Below are 14646 nucleotides of genomic sequence, written 5' to 3'. Positions count from 1 at the left end.
AGTGTTTTACCATAACCCGCTTTGAATTTTGTCGAAGTGCGGGATATAAATCAATACCTTTAAATAAATAGGATGTTGTGGAGACAAATTTGTGAAAGGTAAGTCAATGAGAGGCCATCGGACACACCTGTCCGGGTACAGTCCTAGATTCATCACTACACGACTGTACATATGCCCAGCCTCTTATACAAGAACTCTTCTCAGTACCTGATACTTGCCACTCTTAGAGACAGGGGTAGGTAGATACTTTTGATTCGATTCAGCATAGCAGTGCTTTGATGAACATCCACTTACCACTAAGTAGAGTCATTTCATCAAACTGGCTTATGGAAACAAATGCTGCTTTATCTCGGACACCACTGCATCGGATGGTAGCTTTGTGCTTCTTCACACAAGGTAAGCTTAAAAGGATTTAAAAAAAATAAAAAAAAGTGCATGCCCGATTTATTTTCTGTGCACGAGCAAGAAAAGAAAGAACATAACAAAAACTAAAAACAGACTACCTGCAGGAGTACTTCATGCAACGTGGACATCTGTATTTTGCTTCTTCAGAGCCACAGGTCTCACAACTTTAAGATAAAACAAGAGATAAAACACACAGTGCTGTAGTTATATTATGCAAAAATATGATTTAATAAACAATCTTCATGTCTTTACCACTATGGCACCAACCCAGCAATCTTTCCAAAACAAATTTACAAAAATAAGCAAGTGTCAGAGCCCATTACCTCTCCCCTCCCACCTTAAATTTTTATTGCTATACACTGGAATGCACCACAATTTTAGAACATACTCTAATACTCTGGCCTCCCCTTCGCTTTAAAAAGGAAGCCCAGCAGGATATTTTTTCGAATGTTTCTGCTCAGGGAGCAGAGTACAAATTGCAAATAAGAGAAAGGGGATCAGAACTGGCTACGTCGTAATCTGGGACAATTTCCATAAAGAGACCAGAGGGTGAAGTTGCTATACAGCCAACTCCAAAAGCATAGTAAAATACATAAAAGATGGTAGAAAAAGGCCAACTAACCCATTCAATCTGCACATTTATTCTGGTCCATACTGCCAAGGACATATACTATCTGCCCTCTGCAGAAGCCAGTCTGCCAGTCAGGTTTTGTCTTCCTCCTTGGTTCTCCATGCTGCACAAGTAAGCAGCCAGGTTTCCACATCCATCAGCCTTACCCCCATCTCTCTGAATCTCACCTCTAAGTCCTGTAACAATCCAGTCACCAAAACCAGAGAGACTACTGTTCGAACATCAAGTTTCCTAAAGCCTGGTGGCCTTGCCGGACAGTACCCAGTCAACCTGCTGGCATGGACTCATTTGGTTTCTAGAAAGTTTAGCCTGCTGGTGCCAGTCTGGCTACCCATGTTCTACAGTGTGCTCATGCCTATTTTTTTTTTTAATCAGCCTTCTGGATAGTACCTAGTTACCACTCCAACCCAGTTGAAGTCTGGGGAATTGAGGCTGGACAGTGTCAAACTGGTTATCCTATGGCCTGATTCAACCTTTTCCCTACCATAACTAACCCAAGCATATCCAGATTCCATTACAAGTTCTGGCCTCAGTTACCTCTGCTGGCAGGCTATTCCAGGATTTTGTCATCATCCTCTTTAAATTCCTACAGTCCCAAATTTAATTCAACATCCAGGCCCTCAGATTTCTTACCAGTAAGTTTTGTAATATTCATACCATCAACAAAATTAGCAAGACTGTCTGAAAGCATCCAGCCTCTCCATATGGTCAATGATGTTTGGGTTTTAACCCTGCTCTCATTGTAGATTGATTAAAACAGCTTTCTTGAAAGCTTGATACACCTGTACCACCACTTTTAAAGTTTTAACTGTTGTGCCGTGCAAATGACACCAGTCTCATTGGAAACTGGATGCATTTGTACCAATGCATTTAGGGTTGTAACTGCCGCTCCATACAAGTTACCCCAGAGTAGTTAGGCTTTAACCATGGCAGCCTAATACAATTCAATGCAGTCATTCCACTGTTTTCATTTAACAAAGTCTGATGCAGTTATACCTCCACTCTCCAATGACTGGCCTGCTTTTTCCTCTCATTGGCCCCACCAAATTTCATATTGCTGAGCACGCAAGCCCCCTCTTTCATTCCTTCCACCAAATAATTCTCCTCATGACATTTTCCTTTTGATGGTTTTGTAAACAAACATCTCACAAAAAAAAAAAAAACCCCACACAGAATCAAGGATTCACAATAAAAAAAATCCAAATCTTTTCTTGTAATTGCATTTTACGTTCTATAAATCCCAGTGTTTTTCCCCATTTTATTTTTGCATTCAGTCTGTCTCTTGAACTAATCCTGAGCATATAAAATGTATACAAGTGTAATCAGCAAAAAAAAAAATAAAAAAAATAGTACACACTGGTTTTCCAATTTTAAATACTGCGGTACTGGAAAGGGTAATAGCTTTTAAAAATGGAAACTTTATATTTAACTATGCAATTTTAATACTATAGCAATTTTCAAAAGTCTATTTGTGCACATAAAGTGCACATAATTAGAAAAGTAGTCCAAGTGCCTGTAACTAAAAACTCACCTGAGCTAAAAAATTCTAACTTATCCCTATCAATTAAAAAACAGAATAAAAATACAAACAAAAAACAAACCTTGAAATGTTTGTATGCTAATGCCAGAAGTCTAAGAAGTAAGATGGGAGAATTAGAAGGTATAGCAGTAAATGATGACATAGACATAATTGGCATCTCAGAGACATGGTGGAAAGAGGATAACCAATGGGACAGTGCTATATGGGGGCACAAATTATATCACAGTGACAAAAGAGCACCTGGGAGGCGGTCTGGCGCTTTATGTCCAGGATGGCATAGAGTCCAAAAGGATAAACATCCTGCATGAGACTAAATACAAAATTGAATCTTTATGGGTAGAAATCCCTTGTGTGTCAGGGAAGACTACAGTGATAGGGGTATACTACCGTCCACCTGGTCAAGATGGTGAGATGGACAGTGAAATGCTAAGAGAAATTAGGGAAGCTAACCAAATTGGTAGTGCAGTAATAATGGGAGACTTCAATTACCCCAATATAGACTGGGTAAATGTATCATCCAGGTCACACTAGAGAGATAACGTTCCTGGATGGAATAAATGATAGCTTTATGGAGCAATTGGTTCAGGAACCGACGAGAGAGGGAGCAATTTTAGATCTAATTCTCAGTGGAGCACAGGGACTTGGTGAGAGAGGTAACGGTGGTGGGGCCGCTTGGCAATAGTGATCATAATATGATCAAATTTGATTTAATGACTGGAAAAGGAACAGTGTGCAAATCCAAGGCTCTCGTGCTAAACTTTCAAAAGGGAAACTTGATAAAATGAGAAAAATTGTTAGAAAAAAACTGAAAGGAGCAGCTACAAAAGTAAAATATGTCCAAGAGGCGTGGTCATTGTTAAAAAATACCATTCTAGAAGCACAGTCCAGATGTATTCCACACATTAAGAAAGGGTGGAAAGAAGGCAAAACGATTACCGGCATGGTTAAAAGGGGAGGTGAAAGAAGCTATTTTAACCAAAAGATCTCATTCAAAAATTGGAAGAAGGATCCAACAGAAGAAAATAGGATAAAGCATAAACATTGGCAAGTTAAATGTAAGACATTGATAAGACAGGCTAAGAGAGAATTTGAAAAGAAGTTGGCTGTAGAGGCAAAAACTCACAGTAAAAACATTTTTAAATATATCCGAAGCAGAAAGCCTGTGAGGGAGTCAGTTGGACCGTTAGATGATCGAGGGGTTAAAGGGGCACTTAGAGAAGATAAGGCCATCGCGGAAAGATTAAATGATTTCTTTGCTTCGGTGTTTACTGAAGAGGATGTTGGGGAGGTACCTGTAATGGAGAAGGTTTTCATGGGTAATGATTCAGATGGACTGAATCAAATCACGGTGAATCTAGAAGATGTGGTAGGCCTGATTGACAAACTGAAGAGTAGTAAATCACCTGGACCGGATGGTATACACCCCAGAGTTCTGAAGGAACTAAAAAATGAAATTTCAGACCTATTAGAAAAATTTGTAACTTATCATTAAAATCATCCATTGTACCTGAAGACTGGAGGATAGCAAATGTAACCCCAATATTTAAAAAGGGCTCCAGGGGTGATCCGGGAAACTACAGACCGGTTAGCCTGACTTCAGTGCCAGGAAAAATAGTGGAAAGTGTTCTAAACATCAAAATCACAGAACATATAGAAAGACATGGTTTAATGGAACAAAGTCAGCATGGCTTTACCCAGGGCAAGTCTTGCCTCACAAATCTGCTTCACTTTTTTGAAGGAGTTAATAAACATGTGGATAAAGGTGAACCGGTAGATATAGTATACTTGGATTTTCAGAAGGCGTTTGACAAAGTTCCTCATGAGAGGCTTCTAGGAAAAGTAAAAAGTCATGGGATAGGTGGCGATGTCCTTTCGTGGATTGCAAACTGGCTAAAAGACAGGAAACAGTGAGTAGGATTGAATGGGCAATTTTCTCAGTGGAAGGGAGTGGACAGTGGAGTGCCTCAGGGATCTGTATTGGGACCCTTACTGTTCAATATATTTATAAATGATCTGGAAAGAAATACGACGAGTGAGATAATCAAATTTGCAGATGACACAAAATTGTTCAGAGTAGTTAAATCACAAGCAGATTGTGATAAATTGCAGGAAGACCTTGTGAGACTGGAAAATTGGGCATCCAAATGGCAGATGAAATTTAATGTGGATAAGTGCAAGGTGATGCATATAGGGAAAAATAACCCATGCTATAATTACACAATGTTGGGTTCCATATTAGGTGCTAGAACCCAAGAAAGAGATCTAGGTGTCATAGTGGATAACACATTGAAATCGTCGGTGCAGTGTGCTGCGGCAGTCAAAAAAGCAAACAGAATGTTGGGAATTATTAGAAAAGGAATGATGAATAAAACGGAAAATGTCATAATGCCTCTGTATCGCTCCATGGTGAGACCGCACCTTGAATACTGTGTACAATTCTTGTCGCCGCATCTCAAAAAAGATATAATTGCGATGGAGAAGGTACAGAGAAGGGCTACCAAAATAAGGGGAATGGAACAACTCCCCTATGAGGAAAGACTAAAGAGGTTAGGACTTTTTAGCTTGGAGAAGAGACGACTGAGGGGGGATATGATAGAGGTGTTTAAAATCATGAGAGGTCTAGAACGGGTAGATGTGAATCGGTTATTTACTCTTTCGGATAGTAGAAAGACTAGGGGGCACTCCATGAAGTTAGCATGGGGCACATTTAAAACTAATCGGAGAAAGTTCTTTTTTACTCAACGCACAATTAAACTCTGGAATTTGTTGCCAGAGAATGTGGTTCGTGCAGTTAGTATATGTGGTTCGTGCAGTTAGTTAGTATGTGTTTAAAAAAGGATTGGATAAGTTCTTGGAGGAGAAGTCCATTACCTGCTATTAAGTTCACTTAGAGAATAGCCACTGCCATTAGCAATGGTTACATGGAATAGACTTAGTTTTTGGGTACTTGCCAGGTTCTTAAGGCCTGGATTGGCCACTGTTGGAAACAGGATGCTGGGCTTGATGGACCCTTGGTCTGACCCAGTATGGCATTTTCTTATGTTCTTATGTTCTTATTTATGCCTGTAAAACCTAATGGCAATTCAATGGCATACTGTAACAATTTTCAAAAGCCCATTTACATGTGTAAAACCCAGGTTTAAACATATAAATCCTTTTGAAAATGACCCCAGAAAATATTGGTGATATACATTTCCCAGAACTGAATAGAGAAAATAAAAAGCTTCCAACAAATGAATGAGCAGGATAAACTCTGTATAATCCTGGGGGAAACAGGAGAAACAGCAGCAAAATGTTTCCTGCCATCAGACTAGAAATAATCTGTCAAGGGACAATATCACCCAGCATCAAAACCTGGAAATTGTCTTCTATATTGTCCCTTCTGTACCCTACAATTTATTTTTACTGTTATTAATATTTTGATGTTTCCCTTTTATTTTAAATCACTTCTGATAGCATATATATATATATAAAATGCCAATAAAGGCCAACAAAAAATGTTTTAAATATCCAGCACAACTCACTGCTTCAACGGCGGGGGGGGGATAAAGAAAAGAGGAATTATATTCAGACAACAACCAACAAGGACTGAATGGCACAGGCTGGGTAAACAAATAAGGGTGAGAGTAGTTTGCTTATTGCAGCAGTTACTACCCCTAACCAATTTACGGCTCGATACTGTAAGACCGCGGTAGAAAGAGTGTGGCATTGCCAGGCGCATCCTTCCTCCCCGCACGCACGGTTCTCTTCACCTAGCGCCCGATACTCTCTTCTAATTGCATGCAAATGCATGCCGCGGCTGCGAAGCCTTAGGCAAGCGTTAGGCCCGCGCAACCCATTTTACTGTATAGAGCGCGGGGGCCGTGCATTCATCCAGGCAGAGGGAGCCGGCGGCGAAAACGGCCTCCGGCTCCCTCTGCCTGGATGAATGCCCGGCCCCCGCCGGCCGCGAATGAATGCCCGTGCGATTTCGGCGCTCAAGGCGTGACGTCACGTCATGTGACTGCCTTGAGCGCCGAAATCGCACGGGCATTCATTCGCGGCCGGCGGGGGCCGCTGGATGAATGCATGGCCCCCGCCGGCAGTGAATGAATGCCCGTGCGATTTCGGCGCTCATGCCTTGAGCGCCGAAATCGCACAGGCATTCATTCACTGCCGGCGGGGGCCGTGCATTCATCCAGGCAGAGGGAGCCGGAGGCCGCTTTCGCCGCCGGCTCCCTCTGCCTGGATGAATGCACGCCCACCCGGCCGCCTTGAGCGCCGAAATCAGGAGGAGAGGAGAAGGGAGAAGGGACTACCGTAGCAGGCCCGAGCCTTGCTACTTTTTCGGGTTTTTTTTGTTTTTTTTTGCTTCGGGAGGAGGGGACAGGACTGGGGCTGCACCGGAGACCGGACGGGGCCAGGGCAGGTAAGCAATGTTTTTACACTTTTTTTACACCATTTTTTACACTTTATTCCCGTTTTAATTTTCGAACACCACACTAACACCAAGTAGAGGGTGGCGGTAAACTAACAGGTTAAGGACGCGGCAAAATAGCGGGTTACAAAGGAGATAATCTGAGCGCACGTCACAGTATTGGAGGGGAATAGCTAATTCCTTCATTATACAGCTAATTCGTTCATTTACATAGCATATACATGCTGCTTGCGGAAAGGGTTATGTGTCTGTTTTAAAAAGCGCTAAGGACGCGTGAAACTGGAGACTGTATCGCTGAATCGCCTTACGCGTCCGAATTGTGCGCTCCCAGCACGTTACAGACGGGAAATCTTCAACCGCACGTTACAGTAGCGACCCGTAAGCTAGATACTTCACTTAGATGCAGCTCCAGCACTACTCTCTACATTAGTGGAGGAGGTGGAAGGTAACTAGAACCAAAATGTTACTAATAAGGGCCAAGAGTAACATTAGTATGAGAAAAAAAATAGTGTGAAAGCTTGCTAGGCAGACTGGATGGGCCATTTGGTTTTCTTTTGCCGTCATTTCTATGTTTCTAAATCGAATATATGTGTGAAGCGTGGATACGAATAACTGGACATACTTTACAGGCCAGCTGATTTTTTTTTCTGTCGTGATCTATGTTACCATAATATGTTACTAAACAAGTTATCTTCAGGGTAAACTATAACGTCGTTTCCAGGTGTCAGTCTGCTGTCTTAGTCCATGATCACAGCAGCACAGGTCATTGATCAGATAGGTACAATTTATAATAGGTAAAATACGTGAGCCCCTCCCGCCTCCTTCATAAGCGAGAGACATTATTAGGTAGGGGGGTTGGGGGGAGGCACGACATTAGGGCCGCAGCAGCACACCTCCGACCAAGGCTGTGGCTTTCCTCACCTATAGAGAGACATTTTGCGCTTAAGGCCCACAGCATCTGCGGTCTCAGATACGCAGAAACTGTCCCCAGGGAGCTCTCGTCCCGCTGCCACCTCCATCTCCGGAGACACCCCAAGGTTCTCTTCGGACAGCTTCTGCCCCCGCGCCTCCTCCATCCCCGGCGATATCCGACAACTTTCTTCAGAACGCTCCCGTCCCAGTCTCAGTGCCTCCTCCATCCCCGGCGATATCCGACAACTTCCTCCAGAGCGCTCACTATCCAGCAACCGCTTCCTCCATCTTCGCGCGGCAAATCATACTCGGCTCCCAAACAGACATGTGCTTGTGGGTGCCGTAATTCATTTCGGGCATTCCTTGCGTCACTTTACGACCGCACGGTAAACATTGCCTCAAAGAGAGTCAGCTTAATAGAAGGCGTTTCCTTCCTGTCGCACGGGCAGTTGGGGGTAGAAATATATGGTGGCCATCTTTGATCTGGGCAAACCCTCGAAAAGACTGACGAGGACGACAACGCTTTAGAACGGAAGAAACATTGTACCCATTCGCCTCATTAATTGTTTGGAGGGCATTTTATTCTAACATACATAGAATTTACCATATCTTCTGAATTTTCTCATGGGAAACAAGAAATTTAAATTGGGGAGAGTCAGGGCCGGTTAAGGATGCCAACTTTTCTGCTGACCACGACTGGACAATGGAAAATAGGGAATGGGGAGAGTCCGTCTTCCTTATTTGTATATATTTCAGATCCTTCCCCTTAGAAGTCATATAATATTAGACCTACTGTTACACATGTTGGTGTGGTCTTGGCTCTCAAAAAGGCAATAATTTAACTAAATTACAACAATAAAAGCACAAAATATGTTATTACTAAAACCATACTAATAAAAAGAACATTTATGTTCTTATGTTAGCTGATGAATAGAGTATCCACTAATACAAAAAAATCAAACAATTGTAATAATATCCCTAATACCTACAAAATACTTTAGAACAGACATACTAAATTCCATCCAATAATTAAAAAGATTTTTTTAAAAATTCTCCTTCTCTCCATACCTAGCAATCTTTGATTTCAGTCGCTCTGACATTGTGGATTAGTCAGTGATGACATGCAAAAACATTTTCTCTCTCTTATATACAGACATGATCTAACACACATGTTCATTCTTAAACACATTCATATGCTCACTCACAAATGGTCCCTGACACACATGCTTTCTCACTGACTTGTTCACACACATACACTCATGCTCACCGATTTTCACATATGCTCTGTTTCATACTCATTTCGACTCACACTCTCACCCTCACACACACACAGACACGTTTACTGACACTCATGCAGTCATGCTCACTGATTCATGCATTCTCACATGCACTCACTGACTCACACACTCTCAGTTAAAAAAAACCCATATTCGTTGGAGCAGTAGCAACCTGTGTGCACCGGCAGTCCCTTCCCCGGCACAATGGCAAATGGCCGCTGTACCGGCCGTCTCCAGCCCTGCCTTCCCCCAGGGGGATTTTACTAGATGTACGCTGACACTAGAACCCATTTTCTCAGTTCATTCCCAGTTTGCCCCGTTAACCAATCGGCCTTCCAGCCCTGTTACTTTGCCTACCTTTTACCGTTAGGCCAGACCCCCAAAACCCGAGTAACCTTTTTTTTTTTTATTATTTTATAACTTACATGCCATCCATAGCAGAAGTAAAGTTAGGCGCTTAGGAACCTTAGCGCACAGCTTGTGCACATAAATAGGTATGTGCAGAAATCCTGCCTCAACCCCAGCCCACCCATGCCCCACCCATGTGCTGCCCATATCATGCCCTGCTTTTTCCCAAAAAATCTTTTGTGCGTGGCCCTTTTAAAATGGTGCGCATCGGGTCCGAGACATTCATGTATCTTCCAGTTTTGCTGCGTGCAAGCCTTTTAAAATCAACCCGATAGTGAGCAAGAAGCTCCTACTGTGCAGGAAGTGCTGGGAACCTGATGTTGGTCACAGTGGCTCCTCAGGCATGGGGCTACTGCGACCAACATCAACCGTGTGATTGGGTGGACTGGCCCACTGGGGCATGCCCTGAAGCCCCGACAGGCCAATCCGCCCCTGCATATGTATTGGTTGAACATGTGGGAGGGTATGTGTGAGTGTGCGTATATGAGAGAGAGAAGAGAAGGTGTGAGCAACAATTCCCTCTATGTCTCCCTGCTAATCCACAACAATTTCAGGGCATCAGGAAATAGAAAGTTCCCAGGTATGTAAAGCAGGGTCATTTTTTATCCTTATTAGTTTTAATTAATTGGGTGTTAACAGATGTGTCTATTTTTAAATATTTGGTGTTGGGGATTTTTTTCACATTTTATAAATTATTCATTATTGGATGTCATTCTACTCACCAGCTGTTTTGAATAGAATAAACATCCAAATATCATACAGAGTAGGGCTTGTTGAGGTTTCCAATCTAGTTTTTGTCTGCATGTTTCTATTTATATTTTATGTTCTCTTTGTTCTATATTTGATGAGTATCTGTGTTCTGCATGTGCGACTGTTAGCGTGCCCTTTCTGTGTGGGATCTATAACAACTTGGCTTGTTCTGTTTTCCTGATAGGATGTGTGTTGGTGTTTTAGAGCCTGGTGTAATATCTGTAGTGTGGCCTTTTCATAAATAGGGTTGTTATTGTTTGAGTGCTGGCAGTTAGTGCTGTTTTGGTATATATAAGAGGTTTACTATATTACAATTGTAATTCCTTTGCTCATGGTTTTCTGAGGGCCAATCCTGCACCCAACATGCATTATGTTAGGCCTAATACCATTAGGGTTCCAAGGGCATTTTTGGAGGGTTTTCTGGATGGCACCACAGTAGTGCATGTAAATATAATATACATGTTGTGATAATTTTACATCAGGAGACTGCACTTCAAATGTTCTTTTTCATGTAAAATCACATAAATGCATAATTTTGATTGTGTTTGGGGGGGAGGGGGGCCTGCAAGGCTGTAAGGTTTGCCTAGGATACCCAATTCCTTTGCACCAGTCCTGGTGCCTGTCCTAAAAGGGCTAGTGTTTCCAGTCTTCTCTGATGACAGTGATTTTACATTTCATAATGGAAGTGGGATGGAAAACCGCAGGAGGGCTCTGCAGTTCACACTGCTGAGATTTACCTCAGTTTCAGCGTCTTTGGGGTATTTAATGATCTTTGTGCAGTATAACTGTCTAGGGCAGAGCTTTTCAAACTGTGTCGCGACACGTTAGTGTGTCACTTGCATTTTGAAGATGTGTCGCCCAGTCCACATAGCAGGGCCGGCGGAAGCAGGGAACTTTAGCAGGAAGATCGGCGGGGCTGTGGTCGAGCTTACCTCACTATGGCCCGAAGAAAAGGGTCACGTTCACTCCTCCTCCTTCCTGCCTGCACAGCTCCCGGAAGAAAAACGTTGCCAGAGTCGCAGGGGCAGGAAGGAGGACGAGCATCTACCGTGTACAGAAGAAGAGCAGCGTTAATGGGCTGCCGCATATCCCATGTTGCGGTGGCCTGAGAAGAGGAGGAAACCCGGTAGTAGGGCCGCTGTGAGAATGAGAACCTGATTGTGTGTTTGAGGGAAGAAGACAGATGGAGAGAAAAGAAATAGAAAAAAAAAGACCATGTAAAAGGAATTGGCAAAAAAAAAACCAACAAGAAAAGGAAGGTGGGAAAAAAAGCCTGTGACCAACCGATTAGAAAACTAAGATCAGATAGCAAAGATAAAAAAAATATATTTTTTAGTGATTGGCATATGTTATCTTTGGGAATGTGCAAGAGTAGCACATTTGCTATGCCAATCTCACAATGTACGAAATCGGCATGGAGGAAGTGGAAGCCCGCAAATATTTAATACCGCGGGGCCTACACAGAGGAGGCAGCAGAACGGGCTTCAGTGCCAGTAGCAGCAATCAGCACCTCCCCAATAGCCACGCGGCAGCAGAGACAGCAGTAGCAGAGGAATGAGAGAGGCTCTGAGGCTGCTGACAAAAGACAGAGAGGGGGGTCTGCCTTCATTGTGTGCAAGTGTATGAATAGGAGTCTGCTTGGGGGTGTATATGTGTGAATGTATGGATGCCTGCCTGAGGCTGTATCTGTGTATGAGAATGAATGGGTGTCTTCCTGGGGTCTGTCTGTGTGAGAATAGGTGCCTGCCTGTGTGTGGTGTATGTGTGTGAGAATGAATTGGTGTCTACTTGGGGGGGTCTGTGTGTGTGAGAATGAATGTCTGCATGCCTGGGGGTTGGGGAGGGAGCGGTGTGAGAATGAATGGGAGCTGCCTGGGGGTCAGTGTGGGTGTAACATTATGTAATCCACAAAAATGTATGTATATATTTAAGGAAACATACATAAATTGTCGAAATACGTTTTGTTCGTTTAACCTTTAACTTCTGGTTTGCTAGTAGACAATTACTGTGTCGTGAAATTATGTTTGTCTAAAAAGTGTGTCACCAACATGAAAAGTTTGGAATGCTCTGATCTAGGGCTGCTGCCAAGGGGGCCGATGCAATACAGTGTGCTCAGCTGAGCGCACTGTATAACCCGCAGTTGGACGCAGAGTGAATGAGATAGTGCTCATCACATGCAAATGCATGTGAATGAGGCTATTACTCATTCACTGCAATGCAAAAAACTAAGGGGCGGATTTTAAGAGCCCTGCTCGCGTAAATCCGCCCGGATTTACGCGAGCAGGGCCCTGCGCGCCGGTAAGCCTATTTTACATAGGCCTACCGGCGCGCGCAGACCCCGGGACTCGCGTACGTCCCGGGGTTTTCGGAGGGGGGCGTGTCGGGGGGCGGGCCCGGTCGTCGCGGCGTTTCGGGGGCGTGTCGGGAGCGTTTTGGGGGCGGGTACGGGGGCGTGGCTATGGCCCGGGGCGGTCCGGGGGCGTGGCCGCGCCCTCCGTACCCGCCCCCAGGTCGCGGCCCGGCGTGCAGGAGGCCCGCTGGCGCGCGGGGATTTACGTCTCCCTCCGGGAGGCGTAAATCCCCCGACAAAGGTAAGGGGATGGTTTAGACAGGGCCGGGCGGGTGGGTTAGGTAGGGGAAGGGAGGGGAAGGTGAGGGGAGGGCAAAGGAAAGTTCCCTCCGAGGCCGCTCCGATTTCGGAGCGGCCTTGGAGGGAACGGGTTAGGCAGCGCGGCTCGGCGCGCGCCGGCTATACAAAATCAATAGCCTTGCGCGCGCCGATCCAGGGATTTTAGTGGATACGCGCGGCTCCGCGCGTATCTACTAAAATCCAGCGTACTTTTGCTTGAGTCTGATGCGCAAGCAAAAGTAGGCTGATCGCGCTTCTTTTAAAATCTACCCCTCAATGTATGTCTCAGATGCACATTTATCACTCAGCTATTAACGACTGCTTTTCTGTACTTCTTTAAAAGTTAAAAAAAACAGAAAAAAAACCCCCTCAGCCAGCCGCATTGAAGACAGACGCCAGTAAACTCAGCGTCAGTTTTCATAACCGGTGGACGCAGAGCAACCCCCTAATTTGTTTATAGCTTGGCGCCCCCCTTGCAGGCGCCATGCACGCATTAAGAAAGCAGGTGCTGAAAAGTCAGCGCCCGCTTTCCGCGATTATTATAGCATCAGCCCCAAGGTGAGGGAGCACAGCTTGGACACAGCATATTGACACAGGAGATGTCATGTGATTGGGGACTGAGCATGGCTCGGCGTACGTGAGACCAACATATTTGCACATCCCATAATTGATGCAGGTCACCAGAGGCAGGCAGAGCTCCAGAGTCTCAATGCGTGGATGAGACGATGGTGCAAGGAAGAGGGATTCAGTTTTGTTAGGAACTGGGGAACCTTTTGGGGAAGGGGGAGTCTCTGTCTTCAGACTGCTGGCGCTAACCTTCCAAAAGGAGATAGAGCAGCTTTTAAACTAGAACAAAGGGGAAAGCCGACAGTCACTCAGCAGCGCATGGTTCGGAGAGAGGTATCTTCAAAGGATACTAATGATGCATTAGAATTAGGGCATCCCGACAGAGAGGTTCCAATAATAAGAAAAGTAGTCCAAGTGCCTGTAACTAAAAACTCACCTGAGCTAAAAAATTCTAACTTATCCCTATCAATTAAAAAGCAGAATGAAAATACAAACAAAAAACAAACTTTGAAATGTTTGTATGCTAATGCCAGAAGTCTAAGAAGTAAGATGGGAGAATTAGAATGTATAGCAGTGAATGATGACATAGACTTAATTGGCATCTCAGAGACATGGTGGAAGGAGGATAAGCAATGGGACAGTGCTATACCAGGGTACAAATTATATCGCAATGACAGAGAGGAGCACCCGGGAGGCGGTGTGGCGCTTTATGTCTGGGATGGCATAGAGTCCAACAGGATAAACATCCTGCATGAGACTAAATGCAAAATTGAATCTTTATGGGTAGAAATCCCTTGTGTGTCGGGGAAGACTGTAGTGATAGGAGTATACTACCGTCCATCTGATCAAGATGGTGAGACTGACAGTGAAATGCTAAGAGAAATTAGGGAAGCTAACCAAATTGGTAGTGCGGTAATAATGGGAGACTTCAATTATCCCAATATTGACTGGGCAAATGTATCATTGGGACATGCTAGAGAGATACAGTTCCTGGATGGAATAAATGATAGCTTTATGGAGCAATTGGTTCAGGAACTGACGAGAGAGGGAGCAATTTTAGATCTAATTCTCAGTGGAGCACAAGACTTGGTGAGAGAGGTAACGGTGGTG

At 44.1% G+C, this 14646-nt stretch overlaps 1 protein-coding gene across 1 annotated transcript in view; it reads right to left on the bottom strand.

The window, feature by feature from the left end:
• Nucleotides 1–8285, bottom strand: part of LOC115100206 (box C/D snoRNA protein 1-like) — a 108060-nt gene extending 99775 nt beyond the window's left edge. Inside the window, exons 1-3 of the mRNA XM_029618525.1 lie at nucleotides 7915–8285; nucleotides 504–569; nucleotides 295–401 (exon numbers count right to left, since the gene is read on the bottom strand). Coding sequence (XP_029474385.1) covers nucleotides 295–401; nucleotides 504–569; nucleotides 7915–8132 — 391 coding nt within the window. The 5' untranslated portion in view covers nucleotides 8133–8285. The remainder of the gene's footprint in view (nucleotides 1–294; nucleotides 402–503; nucleotides 570–7914) is intronic.
• Between the last annotated feature and the right edge of the window lie 6361 nt (nucleotides 8286–14646).

The sequence above is a fragment of the Rhinatrema bivittatum genome, chromosome 10 (assembly GCF_901001135.1).
Source record: "Rhinatrema bivittatum chromosome 10, aRhiBiv1.1, whole genome shotgun sequence".
Classification (NCBI taxonomy): Eukaryota; Metazoa; Chordata; class Amphibia; order Gymnophiona; family Rhinatrematidae; genus Rhinatrema; species Rhinatrema bivittatum.
The sequence above is the reverse complement of the archived record's forward strand: the minus strand, read 5'-3'. Positions and strand labels throughout refer to the sequence as shown.